We start from the raw sequence: 14,821 nt of genomic DNA on the forward strand, positions 1-14,821 counted from the left end.
GTGTTAAATAGGTGATGGGCATTAAGGAGGGCATTTGTTGGGATGAACATTGGGTGTTATATTTAAATAATGAATCATAAAATTTTATACCTGAAACTAGTATTATACTATATGTTAACTAACTAGAATTTAAAGAAAAACTTGAAACAAAAAACCACAATGCGTTGGAAACAACTCTTTTAATAATAAACATATTTACTATCACAATTGGTAGACACAACAAGGATGATAAATCATCTAAACACATGTTGCAGGAGAATTAATATGATATCAAGAATGCTAAGAAGATCCCTTCAAAGAAGAACTGAGTTAAGGTTTGCCATGATGTTACCAAAAATATATTTATTCATTGAACAAATATTTGTTGAGTAAGTAACTGGGAGGCAATAAAAGATTTTAGGCAGACATGCAGTTAATACAGAAAGTAGGAGTTTTAGTAAGAGAACAGAGTGAATGAGGTCAAACATAAGCTAATATAATAACCCAAGTGAGAAATGATGAAGGTCTGAACTAACCTAGTAGCCGTAAGACTGGAAAGAAGAAAGTGGGCACAAGAGATGCCTACAGAATTAAAGGAGTGATGACCAACTGGTAAGGGATGGTACAGTAAAACAGAAGGCTACTCTCAGGTTTCTGCCAGGTGGGTGGGACATAGTGCCAGCACACGGGACAGAAAATAAAGAGAAAATGGGATTCTGCGAGAAAGATGAGGAGTTTTCTTTTAGATACTGAAATGAAATCCGTGTGGCTTTCCAGTTAGCAGTCACAAACAGGCTTGGGGTTCTGGATGAGAGGCATCAGTGAGGCAGTTAACTGCAGAGAAGTGTGACAGAATGTCCCTCCAGGAAGAGCCAGGTCATGGAGACCACACAATTTTGACAGGTAAAGAGGCAGTACAAGAATGAGCAGTGTTCCTCCTTCTGGAGCCAACCCCGAAAAAATTCTATTGAATGCCAGTTTTCTCTGATTAAATCCTACCATTCTTTGATGCCTTAGGAAACAGGGCGGTTTGAGGAGGTGGGCTGTTACCACAGTTTAAGGATCATCAAGTTTCCAGCCAAGATTTTCAAGCAGGCATAGTCTTCCCATGAAACAGTTGCCAAAATATCCAACAGAGACTCACAAGTTGAGACTTTTTGAAGAAACACTTTAAAGGTCAAAGAGTTCATAAAAAGGTATTTGGATTTGCCTAAGTGCTAAGAAGTACTTGCCTTTTTATTCTGTTAACACTGAGTCCTATCACAAAAAGATTATACCACCTGATTGTTAGAGCATATTTGAAATAGTGAGCATCTTTTCTTCACGTAAACTTATTTTGGAATAATTTCAGACTTAGTGAAAAGTCGCCAAGATAGTACAGGGATTACCCTTCACACAGGCTCGGTCATTGCTAACATCTTCTGTAACCATGACACAAACCTATTCCACCTAAGATTGACACCAATATACTGTTACAGGATTTTCTCCTTCGGTGCCCGCGGTTCTCGGTCACGCCACTTCAAAGAATGAAGAGGGAGACCAGGCAGAGTGGTGGGCAGCAGAGCAAGGTTTATTGAGTTTAGCAATAGTACAAGCTCTCAAAGAGGGGACCCGAGAGGGTTGCCACAGGAGTTTCTAAGTCTAGGTGGTTTTACGGGCTTGTTGGCTCAATGTTTTAATCTGATTAACCCTCCCTGTGCCTGTCATCCAATCAGGTTTTTGTCACTTATCACGTGGGAAAGGGTGGAGGGCTCCTTCCAGGGTGGGTGTAAAATCCTCTTACAGGTGGTTTCCTCCTAGGGCGGGGTGGGGGGTGGTGGTGGGGGGGTTGTCCCTGCCTGCCTACCTTCCAACTAACCTTCATGACTACTACTAGTAACTAAACTCCAGGCTTTGTTCGCATTTTGCCAGTTTTCCGCTAATGCCCTGTTCCAGTTCAGGGACAAATCAGAAAGCCACACTGCATTTAGTTTTCATGTCTCTTTCATCTCCTCTGGTCTGTGACAATTTTTTGATCTTTCCTTATCTGTCATGAAAATTGAAAATACTCGTCAGGTATTCAGGAGAATAATATTCAATTTGACGTTCTCTGATTTCTTTTCAAAGATGAAACTGGGATTAGGGGTTTTAGGGCAGAAACTCACAAGTGCCCTTAGCACCCTGTACGTTATCTAGAGGGGCATGTGTTATCAACAAGAATTATTGTTGACATTGATTGATTACTTGATTAAGGTGGTATCTGCCAAGTATCTCTACTGTGAAGTTAGTTTTCATCCTTTTCCAGAATACACGTTGACACACACAACAGATGTATTAAATTCTGCTTTAGATGAAACTAGAATCTTGCCGAAGACACGGGTCCATCGGAGTAGACTGTACTGAGGACACCAGAGATCCTTGGAAGATACTCCTCAGAGCACTATCACGGTTCCTCCTACAACCCTGTGAGTCAGAGCTCATTATAGTGATAGGAGTAATTATTCCAATCAGATACAGTCTTAAATTTCCTTTTCAAGTGAGGAGCAACAGATATTTAGTATGGACATAGCCATTAGTCCATTACAAAACAATAATGTACACCTAACCCAATACTGATAATTAGTGGACATAAGTATTCTAAAACTCATAGCATTTGCAGATGTCTAAACATAATGTATCTGAGAAATACCATGTAGGAATTAAATAGAAAGACTAATATTCCTCACCTAATTTCAATAATCAAGAATTCCAATTCAGACATAAATGCACAGAAACTATTCTAATACATACAAGTCACAATCCAATATTTGCTCAGTCTATTAAAATAATTAAAAAAAACTTAATATGTAATAATCCCATAGTCTTTATGTAGTATTTAATTGTAGTTATTAATATTTGTGTGCATAAAATTTAGGCATTAGCTCTTATTCATATAGTACTTTTTCCACATCCTACATTATTTGATTGAAAAATTAATTAAAAAAATAACATGGGACAAGGGGGATAAAATGTATTAAAGTTTCAACAAATTAAACTAGTATGCATTTAAATCTATACAACCAACAGTGTGCAATTAAGGACAACTTTTCTGCCCAAATTTTGTTTAATATTAAATCTGTGTTTAAAACCTCAGAGACTAGCCCAAGCGGGGAACACCCTGCCCAAGGGGCAGAGGGTGACCGGAGGGGCACCCTGATCCCTGCATGCGCAGGTTTCCACCAGCCCACAAGCGACAGCATGGCAGCCATCCCCTCCAGCGGTTCGCTCGTGGCCACCCACGACTATCACCCCCACTGCCCAGGCTCCCCTTCTAGTAACAGCTCCTGCAGACGTGCAGAGTACGCTGGGGAAGCCATCCCTCACCACCCCAGGGCTGACCCCGGTCACTGGTGGGCAAGTTTCTTCTTCGGGAAGTCCACTCTCCCGTTCATGGCTACAGTGTTGGAGTCCCCAGAACGCTCGGAATCTCCTCAAGTCTCCAGCAGCACCATCAACCACGACTTGGCTCTGGAAGCCATGAGGAAGCACCTTGGTGACCAGCCTGGCAAAGCCAACACCAGGCCGCCATCCTGAGTGGCCACCACCAGGCTTCAGGAGGTGCTGGACCCCCCCTCCCTACCCCATAGACTAGGCAGGCTGCCACAAGCAGAAGCAATTGGGTTCTTTTATATCAAAATAGCAAAACACCAAAAACGAAGTTGTGAGAATCCCACTCTTTACTATCCAAGCCACACGCAAGTCTTCCTCACACCCTGGAACTGTGTGCCTGTACCAAGTGGAAAATAAACTCCAAGCAGCCAGTAAAAATAAAATAAAATAAAAATAAAAAATAAAACCTCAGAGACTGAAATACAGAATTCTGTCATCATATAATAGTAGGAAATACTCCAACTGTATTTTAGGAGGCCTGTTATTCTCAGGGCCTTATAATCTAGATTTGTTTTGCTTCTTCCTAAACAACATGCATCTTACATTTTTAGAAAGTTGGAGCAATAGCTTTTAATGTTTTCCACTGAATTCAAAGGTTTAGATCTCAAGGATGCATCATGACATCAGAAAATATATGTGCTCTTTGAAGATCCAGTCATATCAGATGGCATCCTAATAATGTATTATTCATGACTCAGTTACAGATAAATAATGTGGTAACATGAAAGCAAAGCATTAAAAAGTCACATGTATTGGTGAATCCTTTTGCAAAAGAATAAAAGTTGAGGGTAAATATGTTTAAAATAGATAAATAAATGTAGTGATTTAGGGAAATTCTAAAAAATTAAGCACATGTTCTGGATAGTAAGCTCCTTCAGGGTAAGGACAGACTAATTCAAATTCTATAAAGTTCTAAGATGTTACATAGTACGGTTTCTTAACATATTAAATATTAATTTTATTTATCTTATAACTAACATTTTAAAGTGTGTCAGTAAGATAAGTTCTTACAAATATAGACACTTTGATGACAAATTCATATTTATAATTTAGTAAGTAGAAATACAAATGTATGATAATTTGATAGGACTTATTAGGTGAAGTATAAAAGATATTTCTAAGTAGTTTATGTGCATTTTAAGTAGAAATTTTGAACAGCCCTCATCTCAAGATGATCTCACTTGGGGGTAGGAGCATCTTTTATTACTTTCCTTGCTAGTCTTTCTAATTTAGCCTTTCTCTTGCTATTACATTAAATCAAATGAAATGCTGTATCTCCAGGTTAAATGTAAAGTCGAGTGGAAGCTCACACTCTATTTCATCAGATTTACTGTAACCTGAAGGTTATATTAAGGAAACCACAAGGTTTTTGTTGTGAGTCATGGAGCCTTCAGTTTATCCAACGATGCTTTTTAAAACACCAAACTAATCACACTGTTGTCCATCTTAGAACTCTTCAAACTCCCTGCCATTGGTTCACTGAAGAGCTATCCATCCTCCCTGAGTACTGAGGTATCTATCCTAGAACACTCTTCTTCCCTCTGCCATGCAACCCCTATCCGTTTATGATGTCTCAGCCCTTCTCTAAGAAGCCCTTCCCCTACCTGTGTTGTATTCAACTCCCCTGTGTGTTCCCATAGTGCACAACACAGATTCAACAGTCACAAAGCACCTCTTCCATGCAAGGGGCTGTTGTTCAGGCATGAACAAGACAGATCTGTCCCAGCTTTGTGGGCTATATGGTCAGGCTGGGAAGAAAGGCTTCCAGCAAACAATTAGAAATAACCAACACAATTACTGGAAGTGTTCAGAGTGCCTTGAAGGAGAACAAAGGGGGTACAGATACATAGAGTGGCAGAAACTAACCTGGAGGAATGGGGAAGAGAAGGCCTCCTTAATGACCTCACCTATTTTGCCATTGTGGGACAGATGAAGAGAAAGAAAAATTCGAAAAATATTCAAATGATATGCAAAAACAATCTAGGCAGAGGAGACAACACCTAAGGCAGAGAAGGAGAGGGACTAGGGTATATTTTCCAAAGAGAAATAGTAGTACAAGACGAGGCTGGAGAACATGCTGGGCCTAAATCATGCCAGGGGCCTGAGGCAGCCGTGGAAGTGCACTGCTCCTTTTCCCCCTAGAAAGAACTCGCTAGCGCTGTGAGGGGGCCAGCTGGTTGTCATGGCCCAGTGGCAACTCCAGGATACAGCAAAGTGGGCCACCAAGGCCACACCCTTCCCTGACAGCTTGTAGCTCGTGACTAACCACAATGGGGGTAGGAGGGTCTGGTCCTTTCTGCTCAATGCACGACTGCTCTAACAGGTCTTGATTCTGTCCTCCCTATTGGATCATCCAAGACCTTACCAGATTAGTTTCGCAGATCATATACACCTGATACCTGATCACCCTCTTCCCTCAGTTTAAGGCGCTCTCTGAATTTCAGCGTTAAGTTTGAGATACTATTATTTATTTTCAGACTTAATGACCAAATACTGTATTACAGATACTATCAATTTTACACACATAATTGCATTCCCAGCTTTCAATAATTTCAGTGTTGATGCTAGGAAAACTGAAACACCAGTTGTGAAGAATTTACAATTTCTTTTCTAAGAAACTATGTCTGGATGAAGCAGATAACTCTCAATGGGCTGTGTTCTGTTTTCGTTAAACAAATATTTAATTATAGCAATTTATTGCTGGAAATAGCACAATACATTTGGTATAGTTCAAGCTACAACAGAGATGGGAAATGTTCACTCAATTTTGTTCAGTTTGTACAATGTGCTACTTGTCAATTAGGATAATTAACAAGGCTTGTCTTCAAAGACAGAAAAGGATCTACTACCTCAACTTAGTAAATATATGCCAAAAGCAATCTTTGAAAAACTTTTGTGAGGGAGTAAGTTTTTCTTAGGTCTGCCCCTCCAACACCTCTGCTGTCCTGCCACATAGGTATTAGTCTGCATGAGACAGGTGGATGGATCTCAATCCCGGCTCCAGTCCAAGACAATCAGGGTACTCTCATCCTATGTTGCCAAAACCACGAGTGGCCTAATGGAGAGATCTCAGGACTGAAGTTTGATGATGATGACGGGAAGTGATGTCCCTACTCCTTTAATCCCCCTATACGTGAAGGACTAAAATGCTGCTAAAATGCTACACCATACTAGAGACAAAGCCTACGAAGCAGAATGAAGACAATCAAAGAAACAGACAAGACATCTGAGTTGTATCTGAAGACTACCTATCTGACTATTGAGGCCAGGTTGAAATGTACTTCTTGTTATTTGTACCATCAAAAGCATTTTAATGTACAAAGGTGTTTTGCTACTTTTCTTAGTTTAAAATTACAAATCTGATCGTGCACCTCAGCTTACCCTCCTGCTTCTGCCAGTAAAAGAATGGTCAATTGCCATTCAATGCTTCAGGCTTAATTTGGTTGATCTTCACTAAACACTGGCTTAAAAAATATTTTGCATATTATTTCAAGTACCAAGAAAAATTGTGAAATATAATAAAATATAAACGTGTATACTAGCTAACTAGTGTTATTAAATGCTTGGATGCTAGGTGAGAATCATTGAATACCTTAGAGTCCACAAATGCAAAGTAGCAGACTCTTCTCTGATTTAAAAAAGTTGATCATGTTTTGTTTGTTTATGTAAGAGTTTGTAATGATGACTCATGGGCCAAATATAGGCCACGTTTGTTTGTTTTGCCCTCACAATATTTAAACACACATACAAAAAGAAAACACAAACAGGTCTTCATGGAAACGATGAATGAGAGATGAAAAGTTGCTACTCATTTTAGGCCAAGAATGAGCTGCAGTCTCAACTACTTTATATAAGGTCCACTTCACCCATTTTGTGACTTCATCACTATAAGGCATTTGAATCTTTGACCTCTGATTTAAGTGCACATTAATACTTTGGCAGCTAAGTACAGATTTATTCGATATACAGGAAAAATGTGACAGCCAAAACATTCGCACAAGAGTAACTAATCACTTCAGAGGAGTAAAAACTTTAAGCAGGATCTTTCACACCCTTGGTACTAAGACTCTTAACCACCAAAACGGTGTGTATTTTACCTGTAAGTCTTTTTCTTCCATCTTTTTTTGGAGCCGTTCAAGACACTTGGTAAAGTCGGTATGGTCTTGGTCAGGCGTTGAAATAATCTCACATCCCTATGTGTTTAAAGTAAGAGAAAAGTTAAGAATTCGTAATGATGGCAGCCTTATTATGACAAGATCAAACGCTATAAAAGTACAGACAAGGTATCAACAGATATAGCCTATTATGCCTGTATTATACCCCAATCATTAGTATCATTATCATTATCTTTTTTATTTCACATAACAAGACATCTCAGAAATGGTGTTAGAATATCACAATAATGGTCTGATTATGACAATCATTTTACTCAACGAAAGTGCAGATTTATACTACATTAATGGTCTTTAAGAATCACTGCTGTGATGACATTCGAGATTAACATAAGGACTCTGGTACAAGTATTATAAAATATATTCACAGTAAAACTACCTGAAGTTGAAATGAAACTATTTCTAAAAAAAAAAAAAAGTCTGAATTAAGTGGACCTCCTAAGTTTACTTACATGAGTGGAAAAACTCATTAATATTGAACTAACGATAAAACTACATTTTAAGTAAAATCAAGTCAGCTGGTCTATAAAATTCCTTTACAGCACCTTTCTTACCCAAAGTACAAAGCAGCATGAAAAGCTACACTTGCATAAATATGTCTCTTGGATTACCTTTTGGAAATAATGAAGTGAATTTATATGGTCTTTGCCTCTTCTACACCAGAGACCTTACCTAGCGGAAAACCAGGCATATACTTACAACTATGAAGCTACGACAGCGCCAGCTTGTTAGCACTGTGAACTCAGCTAGAGCAACAGTATTTCTGAAATGACCCCCTTTCCTCCACTGTCTTAACAAAGGCAAAGGTGTGTAAAACCGTAACTTAATTCACAAATGTAACAATTCGTGGTCTCTCATAAACAGCTGAGCAAGGGGAAGTTAAATATAATCCAGTATATAAAGTTGCCATTCAAAGACTTTTCAAGGATACGAAACACCCATACTGCCTCCTAAATTATTCTAAGAACTGTTCTCAGTAGATTTAAAGGTTCTTCTTTAACTTCAAGGTCTCTCTAAATGTGTCAAGCTCAACCTGGGCTTCATTCATTTATGACTACTATCCTACAAGGTAGGGACCAATGAAAAAATTAATTTCTCATCATTCAGAAATATACTATGCCCTAAAAGATATATATGTCATTTTTACAAAATCGTTGACATGTACTTTTCTGACCCTAAGAGAACATTGAAATTTACTATAATCACATAAAGGGCATAAAGAAGTTGACTCGTCTCAGGTTAACATTCCTAGAAAAAAGATATAAGAATATGCCAGAACCTACAGGGAAATTATCAGGGCTGAGGAGATTAGATTGTCAACAAACAAACAAACAAACAAACAAACAAACAAAAATCACTATACTGAAAGTCCCCTGAGGACAGGAATTATGTTTCACGCATTACTACTTCTAGTGCAGGGCATCAGTCTGCTACATGGTAAGTATTCAATAAATGTTTAACTAATATTCTTGAGGAATAAAAACGTATACTGGCAAAGAAGTAGGAGAGCATGGTATCTTACTGCTAAATACTGCATTTTAACAATGGGAAATCATTTTCATCTTTTTAGTGCTGACCATATAAATAATCACTCCAGCAAAAGGAAACAAAATGAAAAAGGCAAATTGAAATAGCAATAATACAATAGACGATTAACAGACCATTGTTTACGTTCACAGTTATCCTCACAGAATCAACACAGATCCATAGGAAAAATTATAGTGAATGAGAACCCAAGAAATAATCTGGTCCCACTATAATATTTTGTAGATTAAGAAAATAAAAATGAGAGATTTAAATTGATCTGCTAAACCCTGGACAACTGGGTGCAACAATGTCACATCTAAAAATCCTACTTCTTTACTCTGATGATGTGGGAATAAATACCTAGATACCGGATACAAAAAGGTCATATAACATCTCCAGAGTTGGTTCCGTAAGAATGGTATCACGAGAAAAGCTATGAGCTTTTCCAAAACATATGAGCAAGGCTTTACCTCATCAATTTAAGACACACACACAAAAAAGTGTAAGTCAGGACATGGAGACAGATTACCAGAACTAAATAATGCGGACTGTGTCTAAACCAAGAACTTCTACTGACTCTAACTGAGGTGTTTATCAGCCATCCATAGATTCTTGGAATTGTCATGAGTTTAAATGATTCTAATCTCATCACAGATTGAGAAGGAATTCACTAGAAGTGCAAACAGCCCCAACTGCCCTCACAGGGCAGTTTACAACACTAGAAAGGAGACTGGCAAAACAAAGTATCAGCCAAAGTGCAATACCAGGCCTTTGGCCAACTAAAGATGTTTTTACTGTTTTCTGGGTCTTATGATAACATATTAACATCTAAAAGAGGAGAAATATAAAACCAAAGATAAACTACCAAAATCCTGCAGACAAGGAAAAATGCAGAAATGCTCTAAGGTATCAAGTGATGCTCACCTATTATATATTTATTTATAATTATTTAGGATATACAGTAAGACTCCATTTATTAGAGTCAGAAGCCCTGGGTACTGTGAAGAATTTCAGTGGATTAGATGTTTAAAACACAAAACAAAAACTCACACTAATCCAAGGACTTAGAAGATACAAAAAGCTAGGAAATTTAGCCAAGTAAGTATATCACTTTCCAATAAATGGTTTCTAATATTAGCTTTCTAACAGATGTATATATACTTAAGAATATACAGAAACCTTCCAAAGCATAAACTGCAAAACTCCTTAAAGCACCTTTAACATACCAATGTTTGAGTGGAAACTTTGGTTTCAACTGTTACTGTCTTTGATTTTCCTTAGTTGCTTGGAATAAATTTTTTAGGATACAAATTATTATTTTACGAGCCAGCAGGTGGCTCAATCTCATTCTATACACTTGCCTCATGACGTTTTTGTCATTATATAAACAGAAATTTAAATAGCTCAATTCTAATAATAAGTTCCCTTTATGGACACACCACTTTTTCAAGCCGTATTATTATTTTTTAATATTACACTTTATTAGTTTCGTTTTATACTAGAATTCAAAAGGAAAAGATTTGGATTGATGTCACAAATTTTAGTCTGTGTAAATATCAAGGCTATTTTAATTTTGTTCTAACCTAAAAGGAGTCTTCTGAAGATGAGGAACCACAATGCCCACCCCATGCCCTCCAAACTATAACCAAATATAAAAGGAAAAGCAAGGAAAACTAAGTTCAAACTAGTTTTAAAATTCTGTTCCAGTGTGTCGAATTGACCACAGACTTCCTCATTAGGTCTTTCTCATTCCATGAATCAAAACCAGGTCTTTCTCATTCCATGAATCAAAACCAGGAAAAGACACATGAAACTTTAATTATAAATAAATTTCCAGAGGCCCAGTCAACTACTTTTTAAGGGCTTACTAGATATATATTGCTTTATTAAACTGCACTGTGTACAGAGGAAGTAGGAATCTACCAAATACTAATGGCCCAGTGGTAAATAAAAACACGAATATCATAATTAGTAAACATGTAAAATATAAGTACATGTTTGTTTGAATGTGAGAAAGGGAGCCAAGATAAGGGGAGGCTCTTTTTCTTCCTCTTTCCATACTAAGAAACTCCTAGCCATACTTCACCACTATCCAGTAAGTGCTTGAAAGAAAGTCAGTCTTCTATTCATCCCTAAATTGCTCCTTTGTTTTTGTTGAATAGTAGGGATAATGTGGGCATTTGAAATCTCATTTTGGTTTTGGGGCTAAGCTACACTCTAAAGTAGAGCCAACCACAATACACTGCAATGAGATACTTGGAAAATTACTGATTGATTACATTAGCTTCTCCTCCATAGAAGTATAATGAACATCAAAAAACTGCACTGTTGAGAATCGTATTATAATAGAAAATACATATTAAGAAATTGAAATAATTTACAATATCAAGGAAGTATCATGAGTTCACATTAAAATGACAGGTGCAGATATAAAAGGTGCAGAAAGATGCAGAAAAGCTACAAATAAGGTAAATTAACCCTACTGTCAACATGATAAATTAGCAGAGTGGAGGAGACTAAAGACGAAAAATCAGCAAACTTAAGTTACTTGTAGAACTTTACGTGTGAGGGAGTGCGGTCATGGAGAAAGTGAACTGAAGTGGAGCAAATCGCATACACACACACACACACACAGAGGCAAAAGCTGTCATCTAGCAAAATCCTTTTCAACGACTCTGGGAATGCATGATCTCCAGTCAGGAAGGGAAGACTCAGTGCTCCCTGAGTATCGGGAAACTAACATCCGCAACTGCAGTTGCTAGGGCGATACCGGGGCATGTCAAGCGCTCAATAGAAGTTTGATGGAAAGAAAAATGATGGGTGGATTAAAACCATCTCCTCCTCATGGCACTCATGGTGTGCTTCTCTAAAACATACATGGGGATGAGCCTTAGACGAGTCTAACACAGAAAAGCAGCACTGTTATTTTTCCAAAGGTATTACGGCACCACTGCCATAAGAAAATCATGCAACACTTTTGTTTTAGGGCATGACTAATACAGATTCTTAGAGTGGCGACAAATATTAGTGCTTCATATGCAATTAAACAAATTAAAATCCAACAGTGTTAACAAAGTTAACATTCAGTGAGGGAAAGAGAACTACCAATGTACCCGGAGGCTAACCAATGAAGCACTATGAAGTACTACATTAGTAATTCAATACCCTTGAATGAGTTGTAATTTATTTCTTAAGACCAGTGACAAGGAATCAAACTGACATCAGGAACCTAATAAAAATTTAGCAATAAACAGTTTCCAGAATATGCCCTAGAATGACAATAGCTCACTTCAATTTCTTTTTTTTTTTTAGATTTTTTTTCTTTATTATGTTATGTTAATCACCATACATGACATCATTAGTTTTTGATGTAGTGTTCCATGATTCACTGTTTGCATATAACACCCAGTGCTCACTTCAATTTCTAACTGCTAACTGCTAACATCTATAGTTACAGCAAACACAAAAATGTATGTAATATGTGTAATATATGATCCTAACCAGAGTAAAATCACAAATCATTTAAAACAGATAGGTTTAGGGGTGCCTGGGTGGCTCAGTCGGTTAAATGTCTGACTCTTGATTTTGGTCATGAAATCAGGGTCATGATCTCAAGGTCATGAGATCGAGCCCCTCCACTGCACTAGGCATGAAGCCTGCTTGAGATTCCCTCTCTCCATGTGCCTCTGCCCTTACCCTTCCTTTTCCCTCTCTAATTAAAAACAACAAAAAAGATAGGTTTATGTTCAGGGTGGCATACTTACATTTTTAAAAAAGAAAAAAGTTTAAACAATAAGGGTTATGCTAAATGCTTAGATTAACCAAATAACTGTATTATTACATTAACCAATTTCATTATTTTATAAACCATTAATAGCCTACTTTATGAATATTAAAATATTTTATTCAAATGACCAAATACTTTTATTATGTAAACTTATTATATCTACCTAATTACTATTAAAGTATTAACCAAACTATGAGCTTTAAGCTCTAAGCCTCATGAAGGTCCTTGTTTGCTACTGCATCCCCAGTACGAGAACCCGACACAGTGCATGGCAAGTAGGAAGCATTCAGTAATGAATCAAGTCTCTTATAAAGGCCTACGATCAATTATCAGCTTAGACCAGGGATCAGCAGTTTTCTGCAAAGGATGAGAGAGGAGCTCTTTCAGGCTGTGCAAGCCATAGGCCCTGTGTCCCAACTATTCACTCTGCCCGTGTATCATGAAGGCATCTACAGATAATAGAGGAATAACTGGGATATCTGTGTTCCAATAAAACTGAAATCCGATGGTCATATGCCTAAGATAATTTTCACATGCCATAAAACATTCTTCTTCTTTAGATTTTTTTCCCAACCATTTAAAACTGTAAAAACACTTCTTAGCTTGCCATCTGTACAAAAACAGACAATGGGCCAGATCTGGCCTGTGGGCTGGAGTTTGCCAATGGATCCCTGCTCCAGGCCCACAGTTAGTTTTTGTGATTACAACTAAACTCTATTCATGGGTGAGAAATTTAATAGAAGGATAAAGATTCAGCCCTTTACGAAAATCTCTCTGCACCTCATTTTCCTCATCTGTAATGGAACTAATCTGCCAACTAAAATTGAGACTGAGGTTCCAAGTGATAATGCACATAAAGCTCCAGGCCCAGCAATGAACACAGCAAATGCTCACCTCAGCACTTCCAAAGAATCTCTAGAAACATGAGATGCTACAGTCAGACCACCTCACATCAAAGATCACTAGAGTAAGCAACATATTGTTAATATTCTCCAAAGGACTTTGTGTGGATGTTTACCAAACTATTTTTGAATAACTAAAAGAAATTATTACAAGGCAATGAGTGTCAATAATCAATCTAATTGCAAAAAACCAATGCAAAAGTCATTAGACTGTCATTCTTGATTAATTTACTGTTTGCCAATTTAACGAATATAAGTTAATTAGTTTTTACATTTAGCACACATAAAACCTATCAGGTTACAGTATGTTGACTCCTCTAAAACTCTTTAATGGGAGAGAAAACAGATCCTTTGAAAAAAATTGTAACAACATATCAATTTTTATTTCATACACTATATCCACAGAGAGACTTGTCCTCATTAAAACAAGAGGCAAGGAATTAAGTCTGGTGAAAGCATTCCCAAATCTGCTATTAGCTTATTCATTTTAGGTGAAGTCATTTGGTGCCCATCCATCTACCCAGGACAAGAAAGGACTTGTGCAAATTACCCTGAAGAGATTTTATGGGGCTCTGAGACTTCTACTGTCACTTTATGGGCTGAGTTTATAAGGTTCAGAATTCAGAAGTGTTATTTCCTCCTAGGTACCATGCACACCAATTCTGAATATTTATTTGGAGTGGCTTGCATATAGCCTCGCACCTCGCATAATTAAATGCAATATGTAAGTAGCTATAAAATCTAAGATGCTTTTCAATAACCTAAGATTTTTCCTAACTAAATATAACCCAATTCTTTGAAAAATCAGAGAATTTTAAAAGTATGTTAAAATTAGAATCTTAACATTGTGATCTGCTGATAATTAACTGTCTTCCTCATTAAATAACATTTATAACTAGTATTTGAGTACACATTTTGTTATAGGAGATTTTAGTCACTTTACATGAGTTATGTTCTTGAATCCCCACTATACCCTTAATAAGGTAAATGTCATGATCACATTTAAGATATGCAGAGTGAAGTTTGGAGAGATTAAATTACTTGCC

The 14,821-nt window shown here is 37.3% G+C and overlaps 1 protein-coding gene and 1 pseudogene across 5 annotated transcripts in view; one reads left to right on the forward strand and one right to left on the reverse strand.

Moving 5' to 3' along the window:
* TPK1 (thiamin pyrophosphokinase 1) overlaps positions 1–14,821 on the reverse strand; it is a 342,443-nt gene that overhangs the window by 160,576 nt on the left and 167,046 nt on the right. For all 5 annotated transcript variants that reach the window (XM_035021317.1, XM_035021313.1, XM_035021314.1 and 2 more), the window contains one exon: positions 7,485–7,580. In XM_035021317.1, the coding sequence (XP_034877208.1) occupies positions 7,485–7,580 (96 nt within the window). The remainder of the gene's footprint in view (positions 1–7,484; positions 7,581–14,821) is intronic.
* On the forward strand, positions 3,196–3,627 carry LOC118021214 (annotated as a pseudogene).

The sequence above is a fragment of the Mirounga leonina genome, unplaced genomic scaffold (genome assembly GCF_011800145.1).
Source record: "Mirounga leonina isolate KUSES-001 unplaced genomic scaffold, KU_Mleo_1.0 Mir_174, whole genome shotgun sequence".
Taxonomy (NCBI): Eukaryota; Metazoa; Chordata; class Mammalia; order Carnivora; family Phocidae; genus Mirounga; species Mirounga leonina.